The sequence below is a fragment of the Fusarium oxysporum genome, chromosome I, assembly GCF_013085055.1.
Source record: "Fusarium oxysporum Fo47 chromosome I, complete sequence".
NCBI classification, from domain to species: Eukaryota; Fungi; Ascomycota; class Sordariomycetes; order Hypocreales; family Nectriaceae; genus Fusarium; species Fusarium oxysporum.
This window is the reverse complement of record NC_072840.1, coordinates 1,764,993-1,787,876: the sequence shown is the minus strand read 5'-3', so window position 1 is coordinate 1,787,876 and position 22,884 is coordinate 1,764,993. Positions and strand designations below refer to the sequence as shown.

General features: G+C 48.5%; 7 protein-coding genes across 7 annotated transcripts; 4 read left to right on the top strand and 3 right to left on the bottom strand.

Moving 5' to 3' along the window:
* Window positions 1–261: 261 nt before the first annotated feature.
* Window positions 262–2,078, top strand: FOBCDRAFT_283311 (amidase signature domain-containing protein; the record flags this gene model as incomplete). The annotated part of the gene is made up of 3 exons (XM_031181145.2): window positions 262–299; window positions 384–1,767; window positions 1,818–2,078. 3 exons carry the CDS (start codon window positions 262–264, stop codon window positions 2,076–2,078), a joined length of 1,683 nt encoding a protein of 560 aa, XP_031041913.2.
* A 156-nt stretch (window positions 2,079–2,234) lies between these two features.
* Window positions 2,235–3,503, bottom strand: FOBCDRAFT_283309 (uncharacterized protein; the record flags this gene model as incomplete). The annotated part of the gene is made up of 1 exon (XM_031181144.3): window positions 2,235–3,503. The coding sequence occupies one exon, from the start codon at window positions 3,501–3,503 to the stop codon at window positions 2,253–2,255; it is 1,251 nt and encodes a 416-aa protein (XP_031041912.2). The 3' UTR covers window positions 2,235–2,252.
* Window positions 3,504–4,063: 560 nt separating this feature from the next.
* FOBCDRAFT_210674 (uncharacterized protein) lies at window positions 4,064–6,030 on the top strand. The gene is made up of 2 exons (XM_059609312.1): window positions 4,064–4,286; window positions 4,345–6,030. Exon 2 carries the CDS (start codon window positions 5,088–5,090, stop codon window positions 5,571–5,573), a length of 486 nt encoding a protein of 161 aa, XP_059466564.1. The 5' UTR covers window positions 4,064–4,286; window positions 4,345–5,087; the 3' UTR covers window positions 5,574–6,030.
* An 814-nt stretch (window positions 6,031–6,844) lies between these two features.
* FOBCDRAFT_194613 (uncharacterized protein) lies at window positions 6,845–8,358 on the bottom strand (the record flags this gene model as incomplete). The annotated part of the gene is made up of 3 exons (XM_054702714.2): window positions 6,845–7,546; window positions 7,591–7,839; window positions 7,951–8,358. 3 exons carry the CDS (start codon window positions 8,356–8,358, stop codon window positions 6,845–6,847), a joined length of 1,359 nt encoding a protein of 452 aa, XP_054558689.2.
* A 2,987-nt stretch (window positions 8,359–11,345) lies between these two features.
* Window positions 11,346–13,342, bottom strand: FOBCDRAFT_173064 (aldehyde dehydrogenase domain-containing protein). Its single transcript, XM_031181140.3, has 3 exons — window positions 13,001–13,342; window positions 12,549–12,948; window positions 11,346–12,492 (listed from the first exon to the last, which is right to left on the bottom strand). The coding sequence occupies exons 1-3, from the start codon at window positions 13,063–13,065 to the stop codon at window positions 11,476–11,478; spliced, it is 1,482 nt and encodes a 493-aa protein (XP_031041908.2). The 5' UTR covers window positions 13,066–13,342; the 3' UTR covers window positions 11,346–11,475.
* Window positions 13,343–17,723: 4,381 nt separating this feature from the next.
* Window positions 17,724–19,185, top strand: FOBCDRAFT_313691 (uncharacterized protein; the record flags this gene model as incomplete). The annotated part of the gene is made up of 5 exons (XM_031181138.3): window positions 17,724–18,120; window positions 18,174–18,366; window positions 18,420–18,514; window positions 18,578–18,720; window positions 18,824–19,185. The coding sequence occupies 5 exons, from the start codon at window positions 17,724–17,726 to the stop codon at window positions 18,941–18,943; spliced, it is 948 nt and encodes a 315-aa protein (XP_031041906.2). The 3' UTR covers window positions 18,944–19,185.
* A 149-nt stretch (window positions 19,186–19,334) lies between these two features.
* On the top strand, window positions 19,335–22,467 carry FOBCDRAFT_210671 (Rgp1-domain-containing protein). The gene is made up of 2 exons (XM_031181135.3): window positions 19,335–20,074; window positions 20,124–22,467. The coding sequence occupies exons 1-2, from the start codon at window positions 19,549–19,551 to the stop codon at window positions 22,061–22,063; spliced, it is 2,466 nt and encodes an 821-aa protein (XP_031041903.2). The 5' UTR covers window positions 19,335–19,548; the 3' UTR covers window positions 22,064–22,467.
* Window positions 22,468–22,884: the final 417 nt, after the last annotated feature.

Here is a 22,884-nt window from a genome sequence, read left to right as displayed (position 1 = left end):
ATTCCCCAGACTGAAGATAATAGAAGCGGAGTTGATGCGGGGATTTTGACCGGTTATCAGCGGGTCCTTCTATCAGGGAGCTCACCACAGAGTACATGTCTAATTGTTCTCTCTCGTGACCATATTTCGTGCTTGTAACACTACTATACCACTGAACTCGTCTCTATTGACATGGAAACTCTCCTGGTATTTTGTATTTAGTTTGGTTGAAAACTTGACCGCAACTGATTGATTGATATTCCTGAACGGACTGTGACAATCATGGTGCTCTTAGACTACCTGCAACATCGTCGAGCTTGGTAGGGCCCCTTCAAGATTGCCAATCTCTCCATATAACTCAAGAGTGCTTACTCGAATAACATGTCTTACTAATACTATTGAAGCCAGTTCAAGCAAGAAGAACGAATATCTCGCATCAAGAGACTGGCATCATACCATGCTCCTTTCACTGTCCTGGATCGAGAGATTGTGAACAAGTCAATTGAAGAACTAGTCCAAGCTGTCCAAAAAGACCCAAGTAAGGCTTCAGATATTCTTCATACATATGGCAAGGTTGCCCTCAGGGCACACGAAAGAACGAACTGTGTAACAGAAGTCCTGCTTTCTTCGGCTGAGCAATGGCTCACAGATGGGTCCCTTAACCTCAAAGGACCTCTAGCTGGTATACCTGTCAGCCTGAAAGACACGGTTGAAGTGGAAGGATACGACAGCACTGTAGGTATGAGCACACGTGCTGGGAAGCCCCTTGCACATGATGGAAATACTGTCAGAATACTCAAAGACGCTGGGGCTGTTCCATATGTCAAGACCAACGTCCCCATCACACTCCTCAGTTTTGAGTCATCTAATGACATATGGGGCGAGACAACGAATCCATACAACAAAAGATACACTGCCGGTGGTTCAACGGGAGGCGAAGGTGCCTTGCTGGCATTGGGAGGCCGAGTTGGAATTGGAAGTGATGTTGCTGGAAGTGTTCGCTGCCCGGCTCACTTCTCTGGCTGCTACGCACTTAAATGTTCAACAGGGAGATGGCTTAAGACAGGGGTGGTCACAAGTATGCCAGGGCAAGATGGTGTTCCTGCAGTGTACAGTCCCATGGCGCGTACACTCAACGACCTGACCTATTTCACTCGATCGATCATCCAGATGAAACCTTGGACTTATGACTATTCTTGTCACCCGTTACCTTGGAGATCCGATATTGAGAAAGAGTTCTCTGAGAAGAGGAACTTACGAGTCGGAATTCTTCGAACAGACGGCGTCGTGGATCCCAGTCCCGCTTGCCGAAGAGCATTGGAGATGACCGAATCTGCTCTACGAAACGCAGGCCATGAGATCGTGGAGATTGATCCTCCTTCTCCTTATGAAGCTCTATGTCTAGCCTCAATCCTTCTCTGCAGCGACGGCCTCAAGACTGTCAAATCCTTCTTTCGTTGGGGAGAGTGGAACGACCGAGGTGCTGCCCAAATGAGCCTCTATTTCAGCCTTCCTCGACCTGTGAAGTACTTGCATTACCTTTGGGTCAAGTATGTTCGAGGAGACGCTATATGGGCTGGACTCTTGCGGAACTGGCATCCTCAATCCGGATACGAGATCTGGCAGCTCAATGCCAAGCGCGAGCTTTATAAGAGGAAATGGTTTGAGTGGTGGGATAACTCTGGTGTTGACTGCTTGATCGCCCCTCCCAATGCTACTCCAGCTGTTCCTCATAGGGGCATGCATGATGCATGTAGCAGCTGTGGCTACACCTTCATGTTCAACTTGGTACGTTTATCCATAGCGGAAACTAACATAACAAAGCTGACCTGGGATAGCTCGACTATACCGCTGGCGTCTTGCCCGTGACACATGTCGACCAGACACGGGATCAATTGCCAGGAGACTTTAGCCTCAATAGTCTCAACGGCATTGCGCAGGGCGCATATAAACTGTATAATGCGAACGCCATGCATGGATTACCCGTAGGTGTTCAAGTAATTGGCCGCCGGCTAGAAGAGGAGAAGGTACTGGCAATCATGAAGAGAATCGAGGAGGCCATGGGTGACAATACTTTTCCTTTGCTAGATGTCGATTAGAACCAAACCCGTCAGACACGCCCTTTTGCTATTCTCTTTCCTATCCAGACATCTGTTTATGTAGATAACACACCCAAATCAGTTCAAATGCTATGGTATCAGACAACATCAACAGGTTTGAATTTATCCCCCCTTTTATGTTCCCTCTTCTTTCCACAAGCACATGCGTCTTTCTCACCTACGTCGTCCTGTCACAACAAAGTCAATTTTGCCAAACTCATCCACTACCGGCTCTTCCCCAGCAGAACAAGTGTACTGTTGGTTGGCCCCATGCTCAATATCAAAACCTTTGTTGCCCCATGCCTTCTCCATCTTCTGGCGGAATTGCGTCTTGGGCTTGCCAGCCTGAATACGCTTCTTTTCGAAGAAAACATAAGCCGCATAGAAGGCGATGTTGGTGTTGCCATCGCGGACCCCCTTTCGGCCCATGAAGTACCGCATATTGGCCGGGGATACGCTTTTTCCTTCGGGGAGGTTCTTATTGAGAGCGCGGATGAAAGCTGCTTGTGTCATTCCCTCCTTGGCTAACATAGGCCGAATCTTCTTGCGGATCTCGTCGCAGGTGTCGTAAATGGGAACTGTTCCGTCTGCCTCACCAGGAAGGGGGTCAACGTTGCTCACATCATGAACTTCTTCAAGGGCCTTGGCGGAAGCAGCTGTCTTTGCTTTCTTAGGTTTGTTGGCCTTGAGGGGGAGCCCCTGAAGCTCACGCTTTTTGAAGAAGATATGGGCTTTGGTGTACGTATCGGTGTTCTCGCCGTCCCATGTGCCAGTTCGGTTCATAAAGCTATTGTAGGATTTGCCACTGACTCCAATGGTTTTCTGAAACTCGCCAACTTTTTGAGCGCCTGAGTCGATCCAGTTACGAATCTTACGACGAATAGCATTGCAAGTGTCTGAGTCATGAGGAGCTAGGCGTTCATCTTCGCTGTCTATATCCGGCACATTGTCTGGGAAACGATCCTCTTGGGTATTGTCAGGACCAATATCAGACTTGCGCTTCCTAGAGCTGGTGGTTGTCCTAGCTGGAACTGGAGCTGGAGCCGGGATTGGCGGTGCTCCAGAAGGCATTCCTCTTGCCGTAGGTGAGGTATTCATAAGCGAAGGTGGACCGCCTGGTGCTTGAGCCCCGGATGTGTGTGGAACAAATGGTGGTGGTGGGTTGTAGTAGGCGGGAGAAGTTGAGTTGTTGGGGATGGGACCAGGAACAGGAACAAGAGGGGGCGCAGGGTTGTTGGAAACAGGCAGAGGACCAGCCTTGTTATAGACAGGCTGATGGTTATACACAGGCAGGGCTGGGTTTGGAGCGGATGGATGAGGTAGGTTGAGAGCTGGCACGCTTGGTAGGCTCTTAGATGGGATATTAGGACGCGGCTGGCTCATTTGTAGCATGGCCTGTCTAGGCGACCAAGACCAACCTGACATCTCTTCTGAGGGAAATTAAGTTGAGAATCTCGAAGGAAATTGCTGGAAGTAAAAGCGACAACTGCCGAACTATGACGTTTGTGTAGGTCCGCGCATTTTTATGTGTCGAGCTTGGGCTTCCAGCTGAACGATAAGGTAACAAGCGGCGCGTCAATTTCGAGTGGGGGACTACTAGGTACCTTAGCAGGCCTATGTCCCTGCGTTTTCAGGAACCGGCACTGTCCTTTAGCGTCCCCACTGTACTCTTGCTCGTACCATGCTCGTTATTCCTGGTGATCTCACTGACATCCCATCCAGGCAGGCCAGGGAGACGTTAATTTAATTATGGTGTTCAAATAACTTACTCAAAAGGCAACCTAAGTTCATCACAAAAAGCCCAAGTTATGCTGAAATTGTCTAAGTGCTTCCACCCCTTAGGATAGAGCTTGCCTTAACCTGAGAGTTCTTTGATCTCTCCTACCTACCCAGGTAGCCAGGGGAGCAGAAGAGTGGAGACTGATCTACATAAGGTAGGTAAGGTACTTTAGGTAGCAACTAACCCAGAGCTTCAACAAAGCTTCCAGCTTCCGTTTTTACAACATCAAATGAAGCCCTCAACGTGAAAGCATTGCCACTTCTACGGAACTCAATGACTGGGGCCAGAAAAGATGATGTTTGATATCTTCGATGGTACCAAGAACTAGAATTTCTTCTTTAAGAACATATCACGATTGGCCTTGGCGGCACTGGACAGTATCCGATCTTTTGACGTAGCATGCTGCTAGTCAACACAAAGGCCAACTAGTAAGTAACATTTTCGACAACTTTTTGGCGTCCACGACTTGGGTTAACGGATGATTAGTATAGCTGCAACCCAGGTACTCGGAGGGGCAACCACGTCGATCCAGCTGTGAAATATCCTTGCCCCATCAAACTCCTTTCCTGTCATGCTCTACGAACTGAGGCCGTTTTGGAAGAATCATGGACAGGGTCGAGACAATCCTCAAGTAAGGGGACGACCAAACGAGTGTTTGGACACATCCCAAGAGACCCGTCATCTATCACATCAACGGCAATTCGGAGGTACATGATCTCGATAAGCCTTCTATCAGCCAAGCTGTTGGTGATTGGTTGACAGAAGCTCAAAACCTATTGGGTATAGTTGAACCGCTTACATCTCATGATATTCGTCGAGGTGCGCCTTTGAGGCTAGCAACCAACCAGGCTGCGATTCAAAAGTTGCATTGGAGCGAGCTCGCGAATTCCTGGGCCACTCATACCAGTCCCTACTTGACAGATCCACGGCAAAAATACGTCTGTGTCGTGATGGACGACATGTGGAAGAAGAGGGTCTACAATCCAATCCAGCTCCCTACTATGGACATACTTCACATCACTGCGAACATTTACCAGTCTCAAAAGACAGGCAATCACGCAAGAGTGCATCGACCATGGCCTTGATCCGAACTGAGTGGTGATCGTGTGTTTGCTGCTCAAAGGCCAAAATTGAAGACTGGAAGCAATGAATACCGGAAGAAAAGGCGAAACTTGGTGATCATTTTATCAGCGATACGATGCCACTGGCGGACTCCGAGGACATTATACATGCTCCGACCGACGCCTTTGTCGACTCATCCTACAAGATCAACGTCTGCCGTTACGAACACACCCGAAAGACTTCACCACGTTGTGCAAAACCAGACGGCAGCAAGGACGAACCAACTCGCTTCCTGTACAATTGCCAGACCAAGGGCTGCCATAAGGAATACAAAAACCTCAAATGGATCGAGAGACACCTTGTTCAAGGCTCAATTTGTTTGTGGCACTTGCAAAGAAGAGTTCCATTCACGAGATGACCTCGTTTCTCATATTGACGAAACTGAAGAGTGTTCGTCGGAGGACACCCCTATTGAACATTTTTGCGTTGAGTGCAATAAGTTGTTCAACGAAGCAAAGAAGTTGGACGACCACAACAAGAGACAGCATAGCTGGATCCCCAATGTTTGTGACTGGTCAGATTGCGAGGACCGGACAATTTTTGAAATGAATCTTCATACAAGTCTCATCGAGTCAAGCATCAAACAACTGTAGATCACTGCTGGGTCAGCACAGACGTCTCTCAATCTTGTGATTCTACATCGCTCAAGCAACATATCAGAAGACGTCACCGAGAAGTCAGTGATGAAGAGATTAAAGACAAGATCTCCGCGCTGCCGGTTTGTAAAATCGCGGATAGCTCCAAGGACGGCGAGTCTCCCCCCCGAGAAACCCAGTCATCATATCCCAGCTCATCTATCACTTCGAGTTCATCAATCAGTCCCATTCGAACGGTCACTCTACGTTCGTCGGCTAAACTTCAACCACCTGCCGCTTTTCGCCCACAGGTTAAATCAGAACCAGCTGCAACTCCTTGTCTCAACTCATCTATCATTCGATCAGATATGATCAAATCGTGTTCTACATTTGGGGCGGAAAAATGGTGATTCTTATTATATGATAGAGCCAGCACTTAGAGAGTTTACTAAGTTTAAATACAGATTATCCTAAGCTATCCTAAACTGCCCTAAACTGCCCTAAACTGCCCTACACTATCTAAAGCTATACTAAATTGTCCTAAATTTGTCTAAGTCTTTATATCACTCAGGATCGAGGTCTTTATGTTGGAAGAACGTGCAGGTCAGCAGTTGCGAGTTTTGACAATGTGGAACATGGAACACCGCCATCAGCACACCAAGTCCAGATATACACAGCATGTCGAAACCACTGGAGGTGGCATGGCCTTGATACTTGTGTAGGGGTGGGGAGTCACCATGCTGCTATCGACGTATGGCAATGGCAGGGCAACTCGGGAGCAAAATGAACAGCCAGAACTGGAACCTTTTGATAAACAGAATTGTATACGGGAAGACCAAATCTCGACTGACTCGAATGTTCTTCCGGCCACAGTGTTGGGAAGGATCAAACTACGAACTACCTTCGAGGGAACTAGTAGGTAGGTACCTGTACCTAAGGTACCCTCCGCGTTACTATGCCGCAGATCTGAGGAACTATTTGATGCCTCTGTACCATAGTTTTTGTTTTTAGTCCCTGGTTGTAATTCGGTTTCAAATGTCTGCCGGTATGAAGAATATCCCTCTAAACAAGTGGGACAGAGCAGGCACTTATGGTAGAGCTACAATGTTGAATTCAGCGGCACTGGTTAGATGTCAACGGTGCAAGTTGAAGTTTAATAAGGTAGTGCTAGAAAGTACGTATGGGTTAGGTTAGTACTTAGTTTAAAAATGTGAACTCGGGAGGAACACCGATTTTGTATTTCTTTTGCTAACTACTGCCTAAGCCTCACCCGGGCTGTTATGTTACATTCAGGCATCACTTTCATTTTCAACTTTGATCCAATCCTTGAGAGGAGAAGAGAGCCTTGTTGTCTTTTGCTTCTTGGACCCGCTTGCCTCATTACTGTCTTCCGGACGAGGTCGCTTCTTTTCCATACCCGCAACCGTCTTGGGTATACCATTGGGCTTCACTTTTATAGATTTGAAACCAGTGCCAGATTTGGCAACGGTAGCCTTGCAACTGGCACTAGCGCCCGGGGTCTTGGGAACAGGGTTGGATTTGGCATTTGTAACCTTGCTAGCAGCTTTGTTGCTGCTGCCGCCAGAGTTGGAGGCCTTGAAAACAGAGACAGGCTTAGCGATGGGAGCTTTGCTACCGCCATAACTGGCTTTGTAGTTTGCAACACCTTGGTTACCTTGATTGACGGTTGTTTTCAGTTTGTCGACTTGTTCATGTGAAGCTAAACAAGATTTTTGAAGTTCCTGCAGCTGCTTTTCAATGCTGGCGAAGGCTGATAACAAGTTGGAGATTCGTTCTTGAACGGTACCGAGCTTTTCTGTCATCCCTTTGAGGCCACTGATGAGACTGTCGAAATCGCTTGAGGTGATTTGGCGGTCATTCTTATGTCCATGCATCATATCTAGTTCCGATAATATACCCATGCTTTGAGTATATCCAAGAATCGCAGAATTGCCATGGCCGTAAGGATGCACGAATCGATCCATGATCATCTCAGAAGTGGTCGGAAGCATTTGACGCCAGTGCGTAAGCTTACCTCTGGCATACCAAAGCCGTTGTGCTCATAGGCGAGGTAGGCCCTCCACACCTTGTTTTCGACAGCCCGAATACGCTCAGATTTAGACTTGTTGGTGTGGCCCTTAACCTCATCTTTGTCGATGTCATCGTAGTACTGGTTGATGAGTTTTGCCAGCTCATGGTATTTTTCCAGAGCCGGATGATCTTCTTGGATTTGACATTTCTCTATGTCAAAATCCTCCCTGCGATTTCCGGGATTCTTCTTCCACTATTCAGCTTGCAGCGCAAGCATAGCGTCGTTGCGACTCCATTGGTTGCCTGGTCTTTTCGCGGCGCGCCAGTAGCAATAGTTAAAACCGCCTGTCATGAACTCCTCGACGTCAGAATCCGCATTCTGTTCTGTGACGGTGGCAGCTTCTTGTCCGCTCTGCTTCTCTTGGCTGTAGCCATCTTGCTGAGCACTGTCATTGGAATCACCATCGGATTCGGTGGTAATGGGGATGGTATTGTCCGCGTTGAGACTTTCCTCGTTGAGACTTTCCTCGTTTTGCCTGGCCTTTAGCAGCAGCGAGCTGGCTGTATCGCCAGATAAAGCCGCAAATCCGTCGAGTGCACCTTTGGGAATCTTGTAGTAATCGGAAACAGTCATTGTCTCCGGTCTCAGTTTGTCCCAACGGAATCGGGCAGGGGGGATTGGAGCAGTTTGGTTCATCGCTTTTCCAGACGATTCAATTGGCAGCTCAGTACCTTGTTGGGCACCAGAGGACTTTCCTGTGTGCTCACCCATTTTGCGCTAGATAGACAACCGTGATAGTCGAATTCGGTCAAGCTTTGGTGCCAGTTGTGGTAGTTGATAGCATCGGAAACATGCGAGGCTTTTTTAAACAGCTGCGTGCCTGATTGTGTAGGTAGAATAAATTACAAAGTTGGAATATAAAATCTGGATAATCGGTGGTCGGAAGCCAATCTGTTGGTGGTTTGGATTTCAGGCCGAGTTCGAGAAGTCAAGTCGCAGGCAGGGAAGGCAGAGAGAAGTTAACCGATGGGAAATAGCTTGAGTAAAAGCGAAATCGGCGTAGAATTATGAGATAGTAGCGGCATTCTCACATGCGCCAGCAATGGCAGATAAAACGCGCAGTGTTCAGCAGTGCATAAGGTGATAATGGTGCAGAATGGGTTCGACGGCGGCACGGCGAAGTCGACGGCGTAAACCTCGAAGCTTTAAGGGATGGATGATTGAGATTAAAAGGTCAAAGAATTAATTACATGAGTAGGTGTGGTATTTATACTGGGTTATTCTCATGCTCGGGAAAGAGTTCAGGAGGACTTTCGATGCTCTCTATATTCGAGCATTATGTGGATGCTCATGCATAAAGCTAGTCGCAATGGTAACATTTATGCAGCTCTAGCGGTATTCTTTACGGAACACTGGGATAAATGAAGTGAAATCTTGATGTGAGAGTTAATAGTATTCCATAGATCTACCGCAGTCAATGTCAAGACCAGTCATTGTTCAAAGTAGGTCGGCATTTAGCCAGACGCTGTCAGCAAAATATTCAACCATACAAGTTACTAACACTCAGCGACAGATAACTCAATAAAAATATATTCCGGTGATATATGAGTTTCATACTCCCAGACTTTCAATTGAACCAGAAATTGCCATAGTTGGCAGAGTGTGAACTTGAACATCGTATATAACCAGAGAATTGGCAACATGGTAGAGAGGACGTTGAATGAGTTACATAAGCCAGTAAAGCTAGCCCCACCTTGAGTACCTAGAAAGTGTGCGCAACAGTACCTTATGGATGTTCCCTTGGGTAGGCTAAGTTGCTACGGCAGGCTACCTTGTAGGCCTTCTAAACCGTAGAAGTCTCATGCTTCAGAGAGCAATTCTGTAGGTTGGGGTACCAAAATAAACTGGTCTTAAGATGTGCTAAGATATACTAAGCTTACCTAAGTATTTTGTCGCTTAGGATAGGGACTCAGTTTTCTTGCCTCCCCTAGCCATGTAATCCCAATTTATTTATAAGTTAGCTAGAGATTTAAGCTTGTCCCACCTTGGCATATGCCCTTGTAGACAGAACGCTTCGATACCAACCCTTGACACGAAACCCATATATAGGGTGAGATCATGCAGATGGGCCAGCGCAATGGCATCGTTGGTCTCGAACCGTGAGCATTCTTGACGCAGATGTCGAGTTTTCAACTTCCAGTTTGATTTAATCTGTAATGGCTGCCCTAAAATATTTCCGTAGTAGCCCTAGTCGTGAATTTCCACGTAAGGATCCTCAATTTCATCATCTATGTGTACCACTCCTGAGCCCTTGTCAGACCTTTATCCGGAATTAAAGGGGGTGATACGGGAACCTATGCAAGTGTTCCCGAGGTAGATATTAACGTCCTATTCTTCCCATCGTCTCTCACTTGCAGTTGGTACTCGACTTTGCACTTACCCCTATTTGCGCCGGGCCGGCGATTACCTTGGTCTTGAGAGCATGCAAGTGAGGGATGGGCACGGAATCCACCGTGTGATGAAGGTAAGAGGAGACTTGAGTGGAAGAGGAGTTGAGGTTGACAAGTTTGAAAAATTGGGAAAGTATGAATGAATCGCCTTTTACATTATCTAGAGACCTTGCTAAGGTCATCGCCAGCCCGAGACATTCCTTACTGCTGCCTCCAAATGTTTTGACCCCACCGATATTGAGTTCTCTGCCCCTTATATATGCTTATATCTGCATATTTTGCCGTCGAGCTTGTAAGTTGAAGCTCGTCCAATTCTGTAACCAATTTCTCGTCACAACTCACAACATTGGCCATTGTACACAAGGGGAGGCAGAGATGCGTACTACAAGCACAATCCCAGAGCAGGAGTCCTGCAATTTTGGAGCTCCTCGGCAGATCCGCTTTGTTGAAAACGTGAGGAGTTTGTTGAACGATAACTTATGGAAAATCCCATACGCCACTTTGACGCCATCAACTGGCGGGTAGCGTAAGAGTTCATCTCATTGGAATAGACATACTGTAGTTGGACTGGGCATAAGTCAGGGAGTTAATATTGCTCCCGCTGCTTGTATCTGCATGCCCGAAACTGGCACCCCAGAATCTGCTTCAATTGTGAATGATGATATATGATAAAGAGCCGAAGACTTTTGAATAAGCTCAATGGGATGAGAATCGCATCCTGACAAGAGCAGGAAAACGCTTCGTCCATTGACTGACAGGCGCCAAGCAAGAATTGTCCAGGAAAGGTTGGCGGCTGCTACTGGGTAACTATTTAGAAGAAATTCACTTGTAGTCTTCAAAATGAAAAATCATTGCACGATTCTGTGAAGATAAAAAGCCTTGGTGTCCACATCCTGTATGGGAGGGAGCCGAACTACAACCTCGGTGGGTATTGTGCCGACTGCAGCTTCGGGACAACTGGAGCCGACGGCACAATCACAGACATCTATACCTTAGTCGACGAAACAACAAGAATAGTTGCAGCCTAAGCCTTAAAGTAATTTTACTAGAATTTGAGTAACAACTTCATAAGTTTTCATAAACTCTTAGACCAATATACCTAAAGCTTATAAAACAATGCTCATAGACTATTCCCGACCCCTTGAACATGCAAAAGAGAATGTAATGCAGCACTCGACTAAAGCCTCGACTCTTTTTCTTAAGTCTTCTTGTCATTTAAACTATTTTAGAACCGAAGGAAGGAATACTCTATGGGATATTGTTTGGGTATTTGCACAATTCAGAACACCAACTCCACACACCATGGGATGAGAACGATTTATCAATTTTTGGCATTTCTTCGTCAAAGCCGTAAAACTAAATATGGAATCATGTACAAATTGATCACGCAGTTACAACGCCGCCCATATATCCTCCGTAAATGCCCAGTCCGCTTTGCTTAGTACAGCTTAATGGCAACCGACTTGTTCTGTGTATAGTTTGCCAACGCGGCCTCGCCCAATTCCCGACCGATTCCAGACTCCTTGTAGCCTCCGAATGGGAGCTGATGGTGCAACATGTTGTAGCAGTTGACCCAGACGGTACCAGCCTTCAATGCGTTGGAAACTCGGAGAGCTGTGTTGAGGTTCTTGGTGTGGACGGCGGCAGCAAGACCGTAGGCGGTGTCGTGGGCAAGGTCGATGACCTCCTTCTCGTCCTTGAACTTGGAAATGGCGCAGACAGGGCCAAAGATCTCCTCCTGCATGATCTTCATGTCGGGGCGGACATTAGAAAAGATAGTGGGCTTGATGAAGTAACCCTTGTTGCCGAGGCGCTCACCACCGGTCTCAATGGTAGCACCCTCGTCCTTACCAGCCTTGATGTAACCCATGATGCGGTCGTACTGTAGCTGAGAGACCTGGGGGCCCTGGAAGGTCTCCTCGTTGAAAGGGTCACCGACCTTGTTCTCCTCAGCTCGCTTCTTGAAAGCAGCGAGGAACTTGTCGTAGATGCCTTCCTGGACAAAGATACGGGTACCAGCACAGCAGCACTGGCCGTGGTTGTAGTAGATACCGAAGTTGACCCAGTTGATGGCCTCCTCAATATCAGCATCGTCAAAGACGATGTTGGGAGACTTGCCACCAAGCTCAAGAGTGACCTTCTTGAGGTTAGAGGAAGCAGCAGACTTCATGATCTGTCGGCCAATGACGGTGGAACCAGTGAATGCGATCTTGTCAACATCCATGTGGGCAGAGAGAGCAGCACCGGCAGTCTTGCCGAAGCCAGAAACAAGGTTGAAAACACCAGCAGGGAATCCAGCCTGCTCGATGAACTGGGTGAAGACCAGGGCAGAGAGAGGAGTCTGCTCAGCAGTCTTCATGACAACAGTGTTACCAGTGGCCAGTGCAGGGCCAATCTTCCATGCCAGCATGAGAAGAGGGAAGTTCCAGGGGATAATCTGACCGCAGACACCAATCTGGGTTATATGTTAGTACTGAAACCTCAGTGTCATTCAAGTCAGGGGTATCTTACAGGCTCAGATCGGGTGTAGTGGAACATGTCAGGGGCAATATCAATGGTCTTTCCCTCGATCTTGTCGGCCCAGCCACCATAGTATCGTAGGCAGCCAACAACGGCGCCGACATCACCACGGGCGTTGGTGATGGACTTTCCGTTGTCGAGAGACTCAACAGCAGCAAGGAGATCGAGGTTCTTCTCAGCAAGGTCGGCAAGCTTGAGAAGGTAGTTGCCTCGAGCTTGAGGTGAGGTGCTTCTCCATTCACCTTCGAAAGCCTTGCGGGCAGCAGTAACAGCCAAGTCGATATCCTTCTCAGTACCTTCACAGACGGAGGTGATGACCTCCTCGGTGGAGGGGTTGATGACCTCGAACTTCTGCTTGTCGACACCCTCGGTCCACTTGCCGTCGATGAAGCTAAATCGCATTAGTTTTCAAGTCAACAGAGTTCGATACCATAACCACTTACAGGCCGATGGGCTGCTGGTAGGTACCAGTAACAGGGGTGGACAGCTCAACAGTGAGGGGAGCCATTGTGTATGATATATGAGATGCTGTAGAGGAGAGGGAGGGTACTGGGTATCAAATGAGGATGCCGATAAAAGAGAAGAGTGAAGAGGAGATGATGAGATGATCTGGAAAAGAGACTGGAAATGTTGACGACGGGAAGGGAGTATTTATTCTTGAGAATGACGCGGGGTTTTTTTGTGGAAGAATGGAAGTAGGGGACTAAGGGGGGCGCCCATCGGGGTGCGATGTGCCGTATGTGTGAACCTCGGTGGAGTGGAGGAGGGGTGAAGTTCAAGTGACGCCAACTTTCCCCGCAACAGCCTCGCCTCTTGCGCCTGAATGAACATGGATGCCCTAGTACGTACTGTTTCTTGCTACCTGAAAAAGGAAATGCTATGGATTGCACTGGTTACCGCTCACACTGATGCCCCCCCGGCGGACGGACGGCACCCCATAGCTTTGCGGAGCATTGTCGTGGCGGTGGTGGACGAGGTATGGTTAGCATGGTTAGTAGTCGAAACGTCACGTAAGTTGTCCTGTTAACATCGACCGCAGCATTAGCCCAATCACACTACAGCAAAACCCGAAGGACAGGACATGCTCCGAAGTGGTTTCGGAACGGCTCAAGGGCAGAGCTCTCCTCTAAGCCGGTACGAAGCAATCCCAGACCACATCACATTCATGTCAGGCAACGATTTGACTGAACCGCGGGGCAGAGCAGGGATGTTTAAGCAGTACTACGAAGAAAGGAGCAGTTACAAAATTATCAGCGAACGTTGCAGTATGTACTACTTCAACGTGCCCGGCGCCTTTGATCACTGGACCGATGAACTGTCCCTTGATAGACTACCAACTGCTTCAACGGATCTTGCTACTGGTTCTGTCATGGCCTGTAACCCTTCTGCTTCCACAGCTCTCTGGACTCCCCGCTAAAGTGGATGGATCTGACGGTTTCTGCAAATCACAACAGCCGGCAGAAACAAGGCCCAGACATGCCGCCACCACATGCTCCAAGCTCTCTCCCCACATCCGAGCCACCAGTGGCCAATGGTGGGGTTGCAGGGGACTCTATGGGCCTTCGAGGAGGGGATCTGCGCCAAAGAGGACAAGCTTAAGAACACGAAATTCAACGTGAAGAGAATTGTCAAAGCTCGGTATAGTAGATAAGGATATCTAAAAGCATGCCAGAGCTTTATTCATGAGGCAGGTCGATAGCTTTTGTTGCCACTGGATGACATGAATAGTCTGAAAATCACTTGTATAAAGCTTCAGGCCCTGAACTGGGCGTCTCTCAAACCCGTTGAGAGCCCTGACAAATCAATATGGGTTGTCAATGATGCATGCACAACCCCCCGGAGCCGACACCAGGTACAAGTACACGCACTTACAGTTGAAAGGTGGTAATGTGCCGCAATAAGACAGGGTCTCTCACTGGGAACATCAAACTTGATCCGCACATCAGTCTCACAGAGCTTGGACGGTTTCATCGTTGGGCGACAACTAACCATTCGGTGTGATTTGCTAATAATGCCGTATGCAGTAAAAAGACTATTGCTAAAATAACCCATAATTCATCTTACTGGACAAACTTCATAAAAATAAGATAAGCTTCATTGCAAACTCAACGGGAATATACATCGAACCGCAACTCGGATCCTTGTCAACCCCAGCGTCAGGTTGCGTTTATTTAGCAATACTCCTGGTTCGGACTTGAGGCAATCCTTCTCTGTATTGGCGCTTGCCGATAGACGTACGTTTTCTGCATATTCTTTCAGTCCATCTAAGGCCGCGGAGTTGCACAGGGTATCAATTATCCCTCAGCTCAGTTTATTCAGCTTGTATGGCCAAGCGCTGTTTACATGACAAACCCATTTCCGTAGTCCTTGGGAAGATCATTTGACTACTCTACAACATGGACGCCACTTGCACTGAGTATCAAAAACACATTTGCCTTCTACGCATTCCTTTATGATTGTTGTTCGTTCAAGAGGGTTCGCAAGAAAGCCATCCCCTCCACAGCCTAAGCAAGCTGCGACATCGTATAAGACGTTAGAGCTGTTTGTTTAAACATATATACTGGCATACATGTTTAATCTCCTAGTCAGTTCATTAATACTAACTACCCTAATGTCAATTACACTCCAGGTGCCACACCCCACCTTGACCTTGCGGGATCTAGATATCCACGGGGTCCATTGATGTCCAATCTTCGTTTCCTCGATGGCTGTGTTGCCAGCAATGGCACTAACACTAAGGTACCTGGTCTCTTGCTGGAGGGCCGTGCTCAGATCTTCACATCTACAGTGCCATTCAATGTGGTTCCCCTCCCTAAACAGGACACCTCTGTGACCTCACCTACCCCTTCGGTGTATCTTGGGCGAGCCTCTTCAAACTCCACAGAGGAAACGCAGAATATATTTTTTTCTCTCTAAAACTATGGACTCTCGCTGCTCGTTGCTGGGGGACCGAAGGAGGGTCCTGCGAAACGCTCGGCGTAAAGGGGAGCGAGCATTAAACTGACCCCGCACTAAGGTTCTAAGAAAGAAAGAGTTGACCCTCGTTCTTCTCTATGGTTTTGACAAGGTCATGAGTGGCTCTCCAATTCCTGGGGCAGCCGTTCATCCTAGTCCCGAGTACACATTCCCAATTCTGTCTAGCTTTTCTCCCCATGTACCCACCCCCCGTGACGTTCCCTAAGACCGACGAGACGTTGGAAAGCCTCGTGCAGTGCTTTTTGGCTCGCGGACCCGCAGGTTTGCTGGTAGTCATGAGCAATTGCGGCTCCGCTGCGTCTCCGTCTCGCCGGCAAAGGCGGGGACGGCCCCACACACCCACCCCGCCTCCGATTCAACCTCTCCCCAGGCTCAAATTCTAAGCGCTCTGAACCTTTTCCCCTTACGGCCAACTTTGAACATGGCCACATACATGGGAAAGATGCGCCTCGTTCTTCATGGTTTGCGGCTCATGGCGACTTTCCCAGGCACCCACCATATACCAACACTTTTGGATCAGTAGCCTTGCGCTTAAGGAGTGGTTATCTCATTTTCTCAGAGGCTAGCCACCTCTAAAGGTGATCCGATCCATCATATCAACAACATTCCTCTGATGTGATAGCTTTTCTCGAGAGCCGTAAACTTACATAACCTTTCAGCCCTGCTCATCGCCTCCGCAAAACTGGTCCAACGGCAGTCTGGATGCACGCAACATGATAGATCATATGCTCCCCACAAACGAGAGCCGCAATTGTTGAGATTGGAGATGACAGGACGACACTAGAGACCCCAAGGCAGTGATACATACCTTGTTGAAGCCCATCCGCCATCTTCAAAACTGCGGCATCGACGGATCCGCGACTTCATGCTTGCTTTTTACCCCGCCAGATCACTTGTCTTCTCCGTACATACCGTAGGTACGACTACCCCACAAACGGGGCCGCAGGCCGCAGTCTTCTCCTGTCCCCGACTACAGGGACTTGTTGGGTCGGCGACGGCTCCGTTCTTTTCCTGGGGTGGGATTAGACGTGTCAAGCTAGATGTCTGCAGGTAGATCTGACCCCAGACTTGTGCTTACCATGGACATCATTATGGCAGGTGAAGGTGGAGGAATGATAGGCTACCATGCCGTGGGTTGGGTTTGGCAGGCATCTCCTATCGCCCGGCCCAATGGTAGTGGGACTTAGACTAGACTAGTATTTCTCTCAACATCTCATACATTGAATCTATGGGCTGATGTTGCTGGGGCCGTTGATGAGTCGACCGGTTGCCGGTAGTGTTCGGGAGTTGCAAGACCCCGCATGCCCCAGATTCTCCAGATATGAAGGAATTAAGCTCTGTTGCTGTCCCTAAAAGTCCTGGCCTACGCACGCTTTCTTTTTCCCAGATGCGTCTGAGTTGAGAGTCATAATAGCTCCGTTGCATAGATGACAATTGGCGAATTACTTGCTTCATTTCCAGCACCACTGCCGTACAGTATTCAAAACATGGGGATCCTCACTACCTTCCTTCTTTTCCAGGACTCCCAAGATTGCCAGCTTAAAAGAACAGGCTGTTTTTGATGCGCCGACTCTTATACTATGAGAAACCTAGCATGAATTACCTGGGCTCCATCCACGAGCAGCTGCTGTGCTTGAGGTAACTGGCAGCACTATGCTAGATGAATTAGATTTCAATACTCATATTAAAAACCACTAGCTGTCGAGATGCCCTCAAACAACTAGAACGAGCAAAATACGTGAGAGAACAAAAGCTACTGTCTCCCAGTTTATCTGGCTTATAGCCTGCCCTCTATTTCTTCTTGGGCGTCCTGACCTCAAATTTGATGTAGAATACCTGCTCAGATCGATCACCAAGTGGTGCGGTCTGTTAATCCTTTCTTCCAAAGTATATTGTCGGTTGGGGAAAGACTTTTTGGAACTGTTTTTGCCATGGGAGTGAGGCACCTGTTTGATTGCTTGTGACCACGGGATGCTGCAGTGCCAACATTTAATATACCTAGGTAAGTAGGTACTGATTCACAGCGCAGCCTCAGGTGCTGGCTCCTCTTCGTAATACCAGGCAGGAGCCTTTCCTTCCCATACTCAGCCTGATCGCCTAATATTCACATACTCTTCTTCGCGACTCAGCACACCAAGGTTTCCACCGTGCAACATTCCGGCTTCTTATCTTTGTTTGTTTCACTTCACCATGGCAGTATTGGACGAGGTTCCTCTTGTCACTGCACGTGTTCGAGTAGCCGGAGAGCTCGCGACAGAATACGACCCTCTTGATAATCAAGAATCCGTGATCAACCTTGACAAGGAAGGGACCAAGCTCCCTACAAGAAACTGCTACATCGAATCCAAGTCAGGTGCTGAGTTTGCCGTCGAAGTCACGGTCTCTGACAAGTACCGACTCCCTCATTCCCACGACACGCTCATCGCCGAGGTCTCCATTGACGGCCAGATGATGGAATCTTGTTACATAAGGACACCTTTTTCTCCTGGCATGCCATCTACCATTGTCATCTCAAGCGCTGAGTTCTTAGCAGAGAAAGAGAGAGTGGTTGCCAGAAAATTTGTCTTTGCTCCTATTACCAAAACTTGTAAGCCTGCCTACTAGGTAGGTATCATTCCATCTCCACTAACAACGCATCAGCCGATCACATCAGTACTGATCGTCTCAACAATGATATCAAACAAGCAGAAACCTTGGGAACAATCCGTCTGCTTCTTACCACAGGTCGGTTCGAAGGGCCATGTTTCAAGAAACCTCTCAGCTGGCACGGCGGACGAGATGTGGAGTTGGCTGAAAAGGCACTGAAAGGCAGAGCACTAAGCCATGCAACCCTGTACGTTATTGAACACTTACCTGTTGGATAAAAGATCTAATGAAGGTGGCAAGGCTGGCTGAAACAGACAAGAAACCGTATCTGAATAGATCAACGATTGGGCACAGGCGCCTACTGGGAGAAATCTTCTTTCGTTACCGATCCTACCGTATGCTCTTGCACCGATGCATACATCTCCTTCTTCGACGCCATTTTCTAACTTTCAATGCAGAAGCGCTCCAACATGAGATGATTATTCCACGCACTCCGTCACCTAAGCTCTCAGCTACAGCTGGACTTGATGAAGATTCCCTTTCTCACCTCTCCGAGAGTGACATTCGCCGTCTTGCTCTGGAAAGACTACATGACACTCAGGTAAGGCAACTATTCGAACTTCGGCAATTGCGCACATCTAAGACCTGGCTAGCCAGGCCATCTGCTGTCACTTTTTCGGGCTTACTTTACTAACCTAATCCAGGCCAAGGATAAGGTTTCTCAGGTCAAACGGGAGGCAGCGGAAAACCCCCGTACGCCTCGGCAATGGAAGTTTGTGAGACTGGAAGATGGGAAAGAGGCTGTCGACCTGACAGATGATTGATCTCAGAGTGACAAATCTCTGCCTCGAATTGCGAGCGTTTATGTATTTAGGGCCCTTACTGTTCTGGAATCCTGTCGTAAAGAAAGGAGGTCCTAAAATATCCACCCATGGGTATTGGCGCAGGACGGGAAATAAAAAATAAGCCGTCTTGTCATGTCAGAAAGACATTTTAGGCATGTTCATCATCTTTTGATTCGAGTACATACTCTGCTCTCTCCTATTGTCCCGTGCAACGTCAGACGCATTTGTCTTGATCTTTGCCATTGAGCTATCGTTTTTGGTTGGTTAGTGGAGCTCTGATGGCCGAGGCTTAGTCCAGTCCAAGCTTGTACCTGCAGCGTAAGCCGTGATTGGCTGCTATAGCTTGCTGCTAAGACGCTAAAGTGAACCTCCTCCATCTCCTTTCGCGGAATACCCCATGACGTTGCAGTTTAACTCCTCCCTCGATGACCAGCTCTTCACTTTTCATCAACATTGTATCGTCGCCGTCCTTGGGTCCTCCACCGCCTCGAACTCGAACATGCACACGTATAGAAATGCTGCATTTGCCGTCTCATAACCGCCTCCACGTACGCGCTCGTCGCTGAGCGGCCTCCTTACCCGCAATGGCTCCTGAAGCTCCCAGCAACATCCGTGTCTTCATACGCTGGCATGATCAGACTGTCTTCGCCGGCGAGGAAGTCAAATGTACGATTACTTTTAAGAACGCGGCACCAATACCAGGCCAGCCGAAACCACAGCCGCAACAATCGGAACGAAGTCGACTGGCCTCGCCTTTGCATGGTCGCCCCAAGTTAAACCAAGGATTGACGCCACCGCCGTCAGCATCTTCCGGCAGAGGGCATCGTCGTTCTGCCCTTTCTTTAAGCGTTCCTGCATCGCAATCACATAGCCGTACTGGCTCAGTCCAATGGCCTTCATCAGCAGGCTCGAGTGATGGTCGCTCAAGCCACTCTCATAAGCGCTCTGTTTCCATTGTCTCGATAGGATCCAATAACACCGTGGAAGACCACACACAACGAAGCGATTTGCCGTCGCGACCTCAAAGACCGCACCGAGGCCATGGGCGAGCCTCAAGTTTACAGATCATTCCTCGAGCGCAGGGCCAGCTCCCAACCGGGCCTCATTCCGGTTCGTCGCTTACACAGTACTATTTGAACTTGGAGCTAATTCTTCTCAGCATCCTTTTCTCCTCGTCTCTCGAGCTCTCCTTTGTTTCACGCATCATATCCTCCACCTGATCGATTCGGTCGCATATCTCGACCGCCAACAACTCCTCACACACCTATTACAGCCGGCCAACGAAGATCATCGCCGCAACAAATGCCGGAAAATCCAATGCCGGAATTTCGCTTCCCTGCCGCTCCCTCACCTGCTCGAGAAGTACGCCCAAGTTTATCTAGACGATCAACAAACGAAAACATGCTCAGCCCTAGGAACGCTGTGGGCGATTCCAGCGGACTGTCAATGCGCCTCAAGGACGGCGTTCCGACGATCAATGAGCAGCCTGCACCCGCGGCCCGCATTCTCGCAAGCAGCGGCGTCCTCGGAGGCACACCGCGGAGTAGTGGAGAGTTTTATTCTGTCAGCAATAACTCGTCAGAAACCCTGGTATCGGAATACGTGACACAGCAGCCAACTAATCGTGGACACGCACGCCCACTTAGGAGAAGCCTTGGTATGCCAGCGCCACAGTCGAGAGCGCCTGAATCTTTGATGATGGGTTATGCTCAATTACACGGCTCATTCTCGTTAGACGGGTCCCTTGTCAGTCTCAGCCAATTTGACCAAGTCAAAAAGAAGGCTATAGTTGGCCAAGGTGGTGGCGTCGTTGGTCTCGAGTCCAAACGCGACAGCGGTCTTCTGGGGGGATTTGGATGGGGTCGCATCAGCAGCTCCCTGGGCGATTTCTTAGGTGGAGGGGAGCTCAGCACAATCAAGGAGATGCGAGGGGTTGCAAACTCGAAATCTGTGCCTCTCTTGACTACACCACAGTCCATTTTATTTGTTGATCTGCAGCTTGCACCAGGAGAGAGTCGAGTTTTCGAGTACTCTTTTCGACTGCCCAAAGGGCTTCCTCCGTCCCATCGCGGAAAGGCCGTCAAAATCACATATAGCTTGGTTATTGGCACGCAGAGGGCTGGAGGAACAAAGGAGCAGCAAGTGAAGTCTGTTGAAGTTCCTTTCCGCGTATTGGGAAGTGTTAACAGCCACGGTGAGATATTGGGACATGACCTGATGAACCCTTACATCCTATTGCGGGACCAGGCCCAAGTGAAAAGCCCCTCGAGCAGTGATAAGGGATCAAAAACCAACGGCAATGGAGCCAAAGGACAACAAACTGCCCTGAATGACTTTTTATTTTACGTGGAAGACCTGGTCCACCGACCACGAGATGAGAGTGGCAGTATTCTTCTTTCTCCGGCCGCTGGTAACTCTAGGCGACCATCGGCATTCGAGGAAGCCAGCAACGCACACGATGCTATTCATATGGCAATCATGAGAAGCAATATGACCTCTGGCGGGCAACAGAGCCCGAACCGATTCGAAATTGCACGAAATGGGCAAAGGGTTGGTGTAGTGATGCTCACGAGGCCTGCCTACCGACTAGGGGAAGTTGTGACAATGGCCATCGACTTTACAGACGCTGATATTCCGTGTTACGCCGTGCATACTACATTGGAAACATCAGAGAAAGTGGACCCGTCGTTGGCAATAAGATCAGAGTCGAGCATCCACCGAGTGACCCGGAAAGTTTATTCGTCTTCATCTGAAGCAACATTGTACTCACGACGAGTCACCTTCAAGCCAACGATTCCCATCACTGCAACTCCTGAGTTCGTTACCAGTGGTGTCAGCTTGGAATGGAAGATTCGTATCGAGTTTGTGGTGCCTTCCACCGGAAGTGATTCCCCCGCTGAACACGAAAGACCAGCATACCACCCATTACTGGAGCAGATTTCACAAGATGAAAAGGGAGGGACGGTCCTGGTGGCAGTAGAAAATCTAATATGTGAGAGTTTTGAGATCGCCGTACCTCTACGTGTTTACGGCGCAGTTGGAACAGGACTAGAGCGGCTTGAGCGGGACGAGGCTTCTGAAGAAGGCCTTGCTGTATGATGAAAGTTGGACTAACCATATATTTGGTGCTGGGTGTTGGATATTTACTACTATGGGATCTGAAACAGCTCGGTTTATAAGACAAGGAGCTTGTTGCAAATAGAATATCGGAGTTTGTATGACAGATCAAAAAGAGCGGGAGCACTGGTAATTGAAGAAATTAACTTGTTCTGGTAAGCATGAGCCATTAGCGTCAGGGATTTTGCGAAATGGATGTCCCCAAGGGTTGTTTGTGAGCCTTGAAGCTGTGTTGCCAAATAATAGACCAACTGTGATGAAGACGCGTTCGAGTCTTAAGGCGGTTGTCAAAACGGAACTGTGCACAGATGGATTCCCTCGTTTAAGAGCTAGGGCTCATGGATTGACTAGCTTCCCAATGGCCAATGCTAGGACTCTAAACCGAGATAAGAACGAGTGAGACAGATCAGAATTAAATGGCACAAACATCATAAGCTCAGAATAGCTGAAGGCAAGACTAAAGATACAGGGCTGGTAGAACGGGACGGGGCTGGGTATATCCTCATTTCGCCAAGGACCGGGATTAGACAAGCGGGTGACGACTATAGACGAATAAGTAAGGCTGCTTCCCAGGGAAGAAAATTTCTTAGTGGAATTTGCTTCTTTGGTTTATTTTGGTATAGATACAGATGTGGCTCTCTGGTGTGTTGTTGTTGTTATTGATAATGGATCAGCTGGTCGGTCATAGTGGCTGCTGGCTCGACAACGAGATGGGGTATTGCGAGAACACAGAGAGCGAGAGAGGGATCATCATACGGCTCAAACTGATTTTTCTTGTCAAATTGAAGGAAAGGGTCTTTGCA

Coding starts and splice junctions, on each gene's coding strand:
- FOBCDRAFT_210674 (XM_059609312.1), top strand. CDS start 5,088: ATGCTCCGACCGACGCCTTTGTCGACTCATCCTACAAGATCAACGTCT.
- FOBCDRAFT_173064 (XM_031181140.3), bottom strand. CDS start 13,065: ATGGCTCCCCTCACTGTTGAGCTGTCCACCCCTGTTACTGGTACCTAC. Junction 12,949..13,000: donor TACCAGCAGCCCATCGGCCT/GTAAGTGGTTAT, acceptor AATGCGATTTAG/CTTCATCGACGGCAAGTGGA. Junction 12,493..12,548: donor ACTACACCCGATCTGAGCCT/GTAAGATACCCC, acceptor CATATAACCCAG/ATTGGTGTCTGCGGTCAGAT.
- FOBCDRAFT_210671 (XM_031181135.3), top strand. CDS start 19,549: ATGGCTCCTGAAGCTCCCAGCAACATCCGTGTCTTCATACGCTGGCAT. Junction 20,075..20,123: donor CCCAACCGGGCCTCATTCCG/GTTCGTCGCTTA, acceptor AATTCTTCTCAG/CATCCTTTTCTCCTCGTCTC.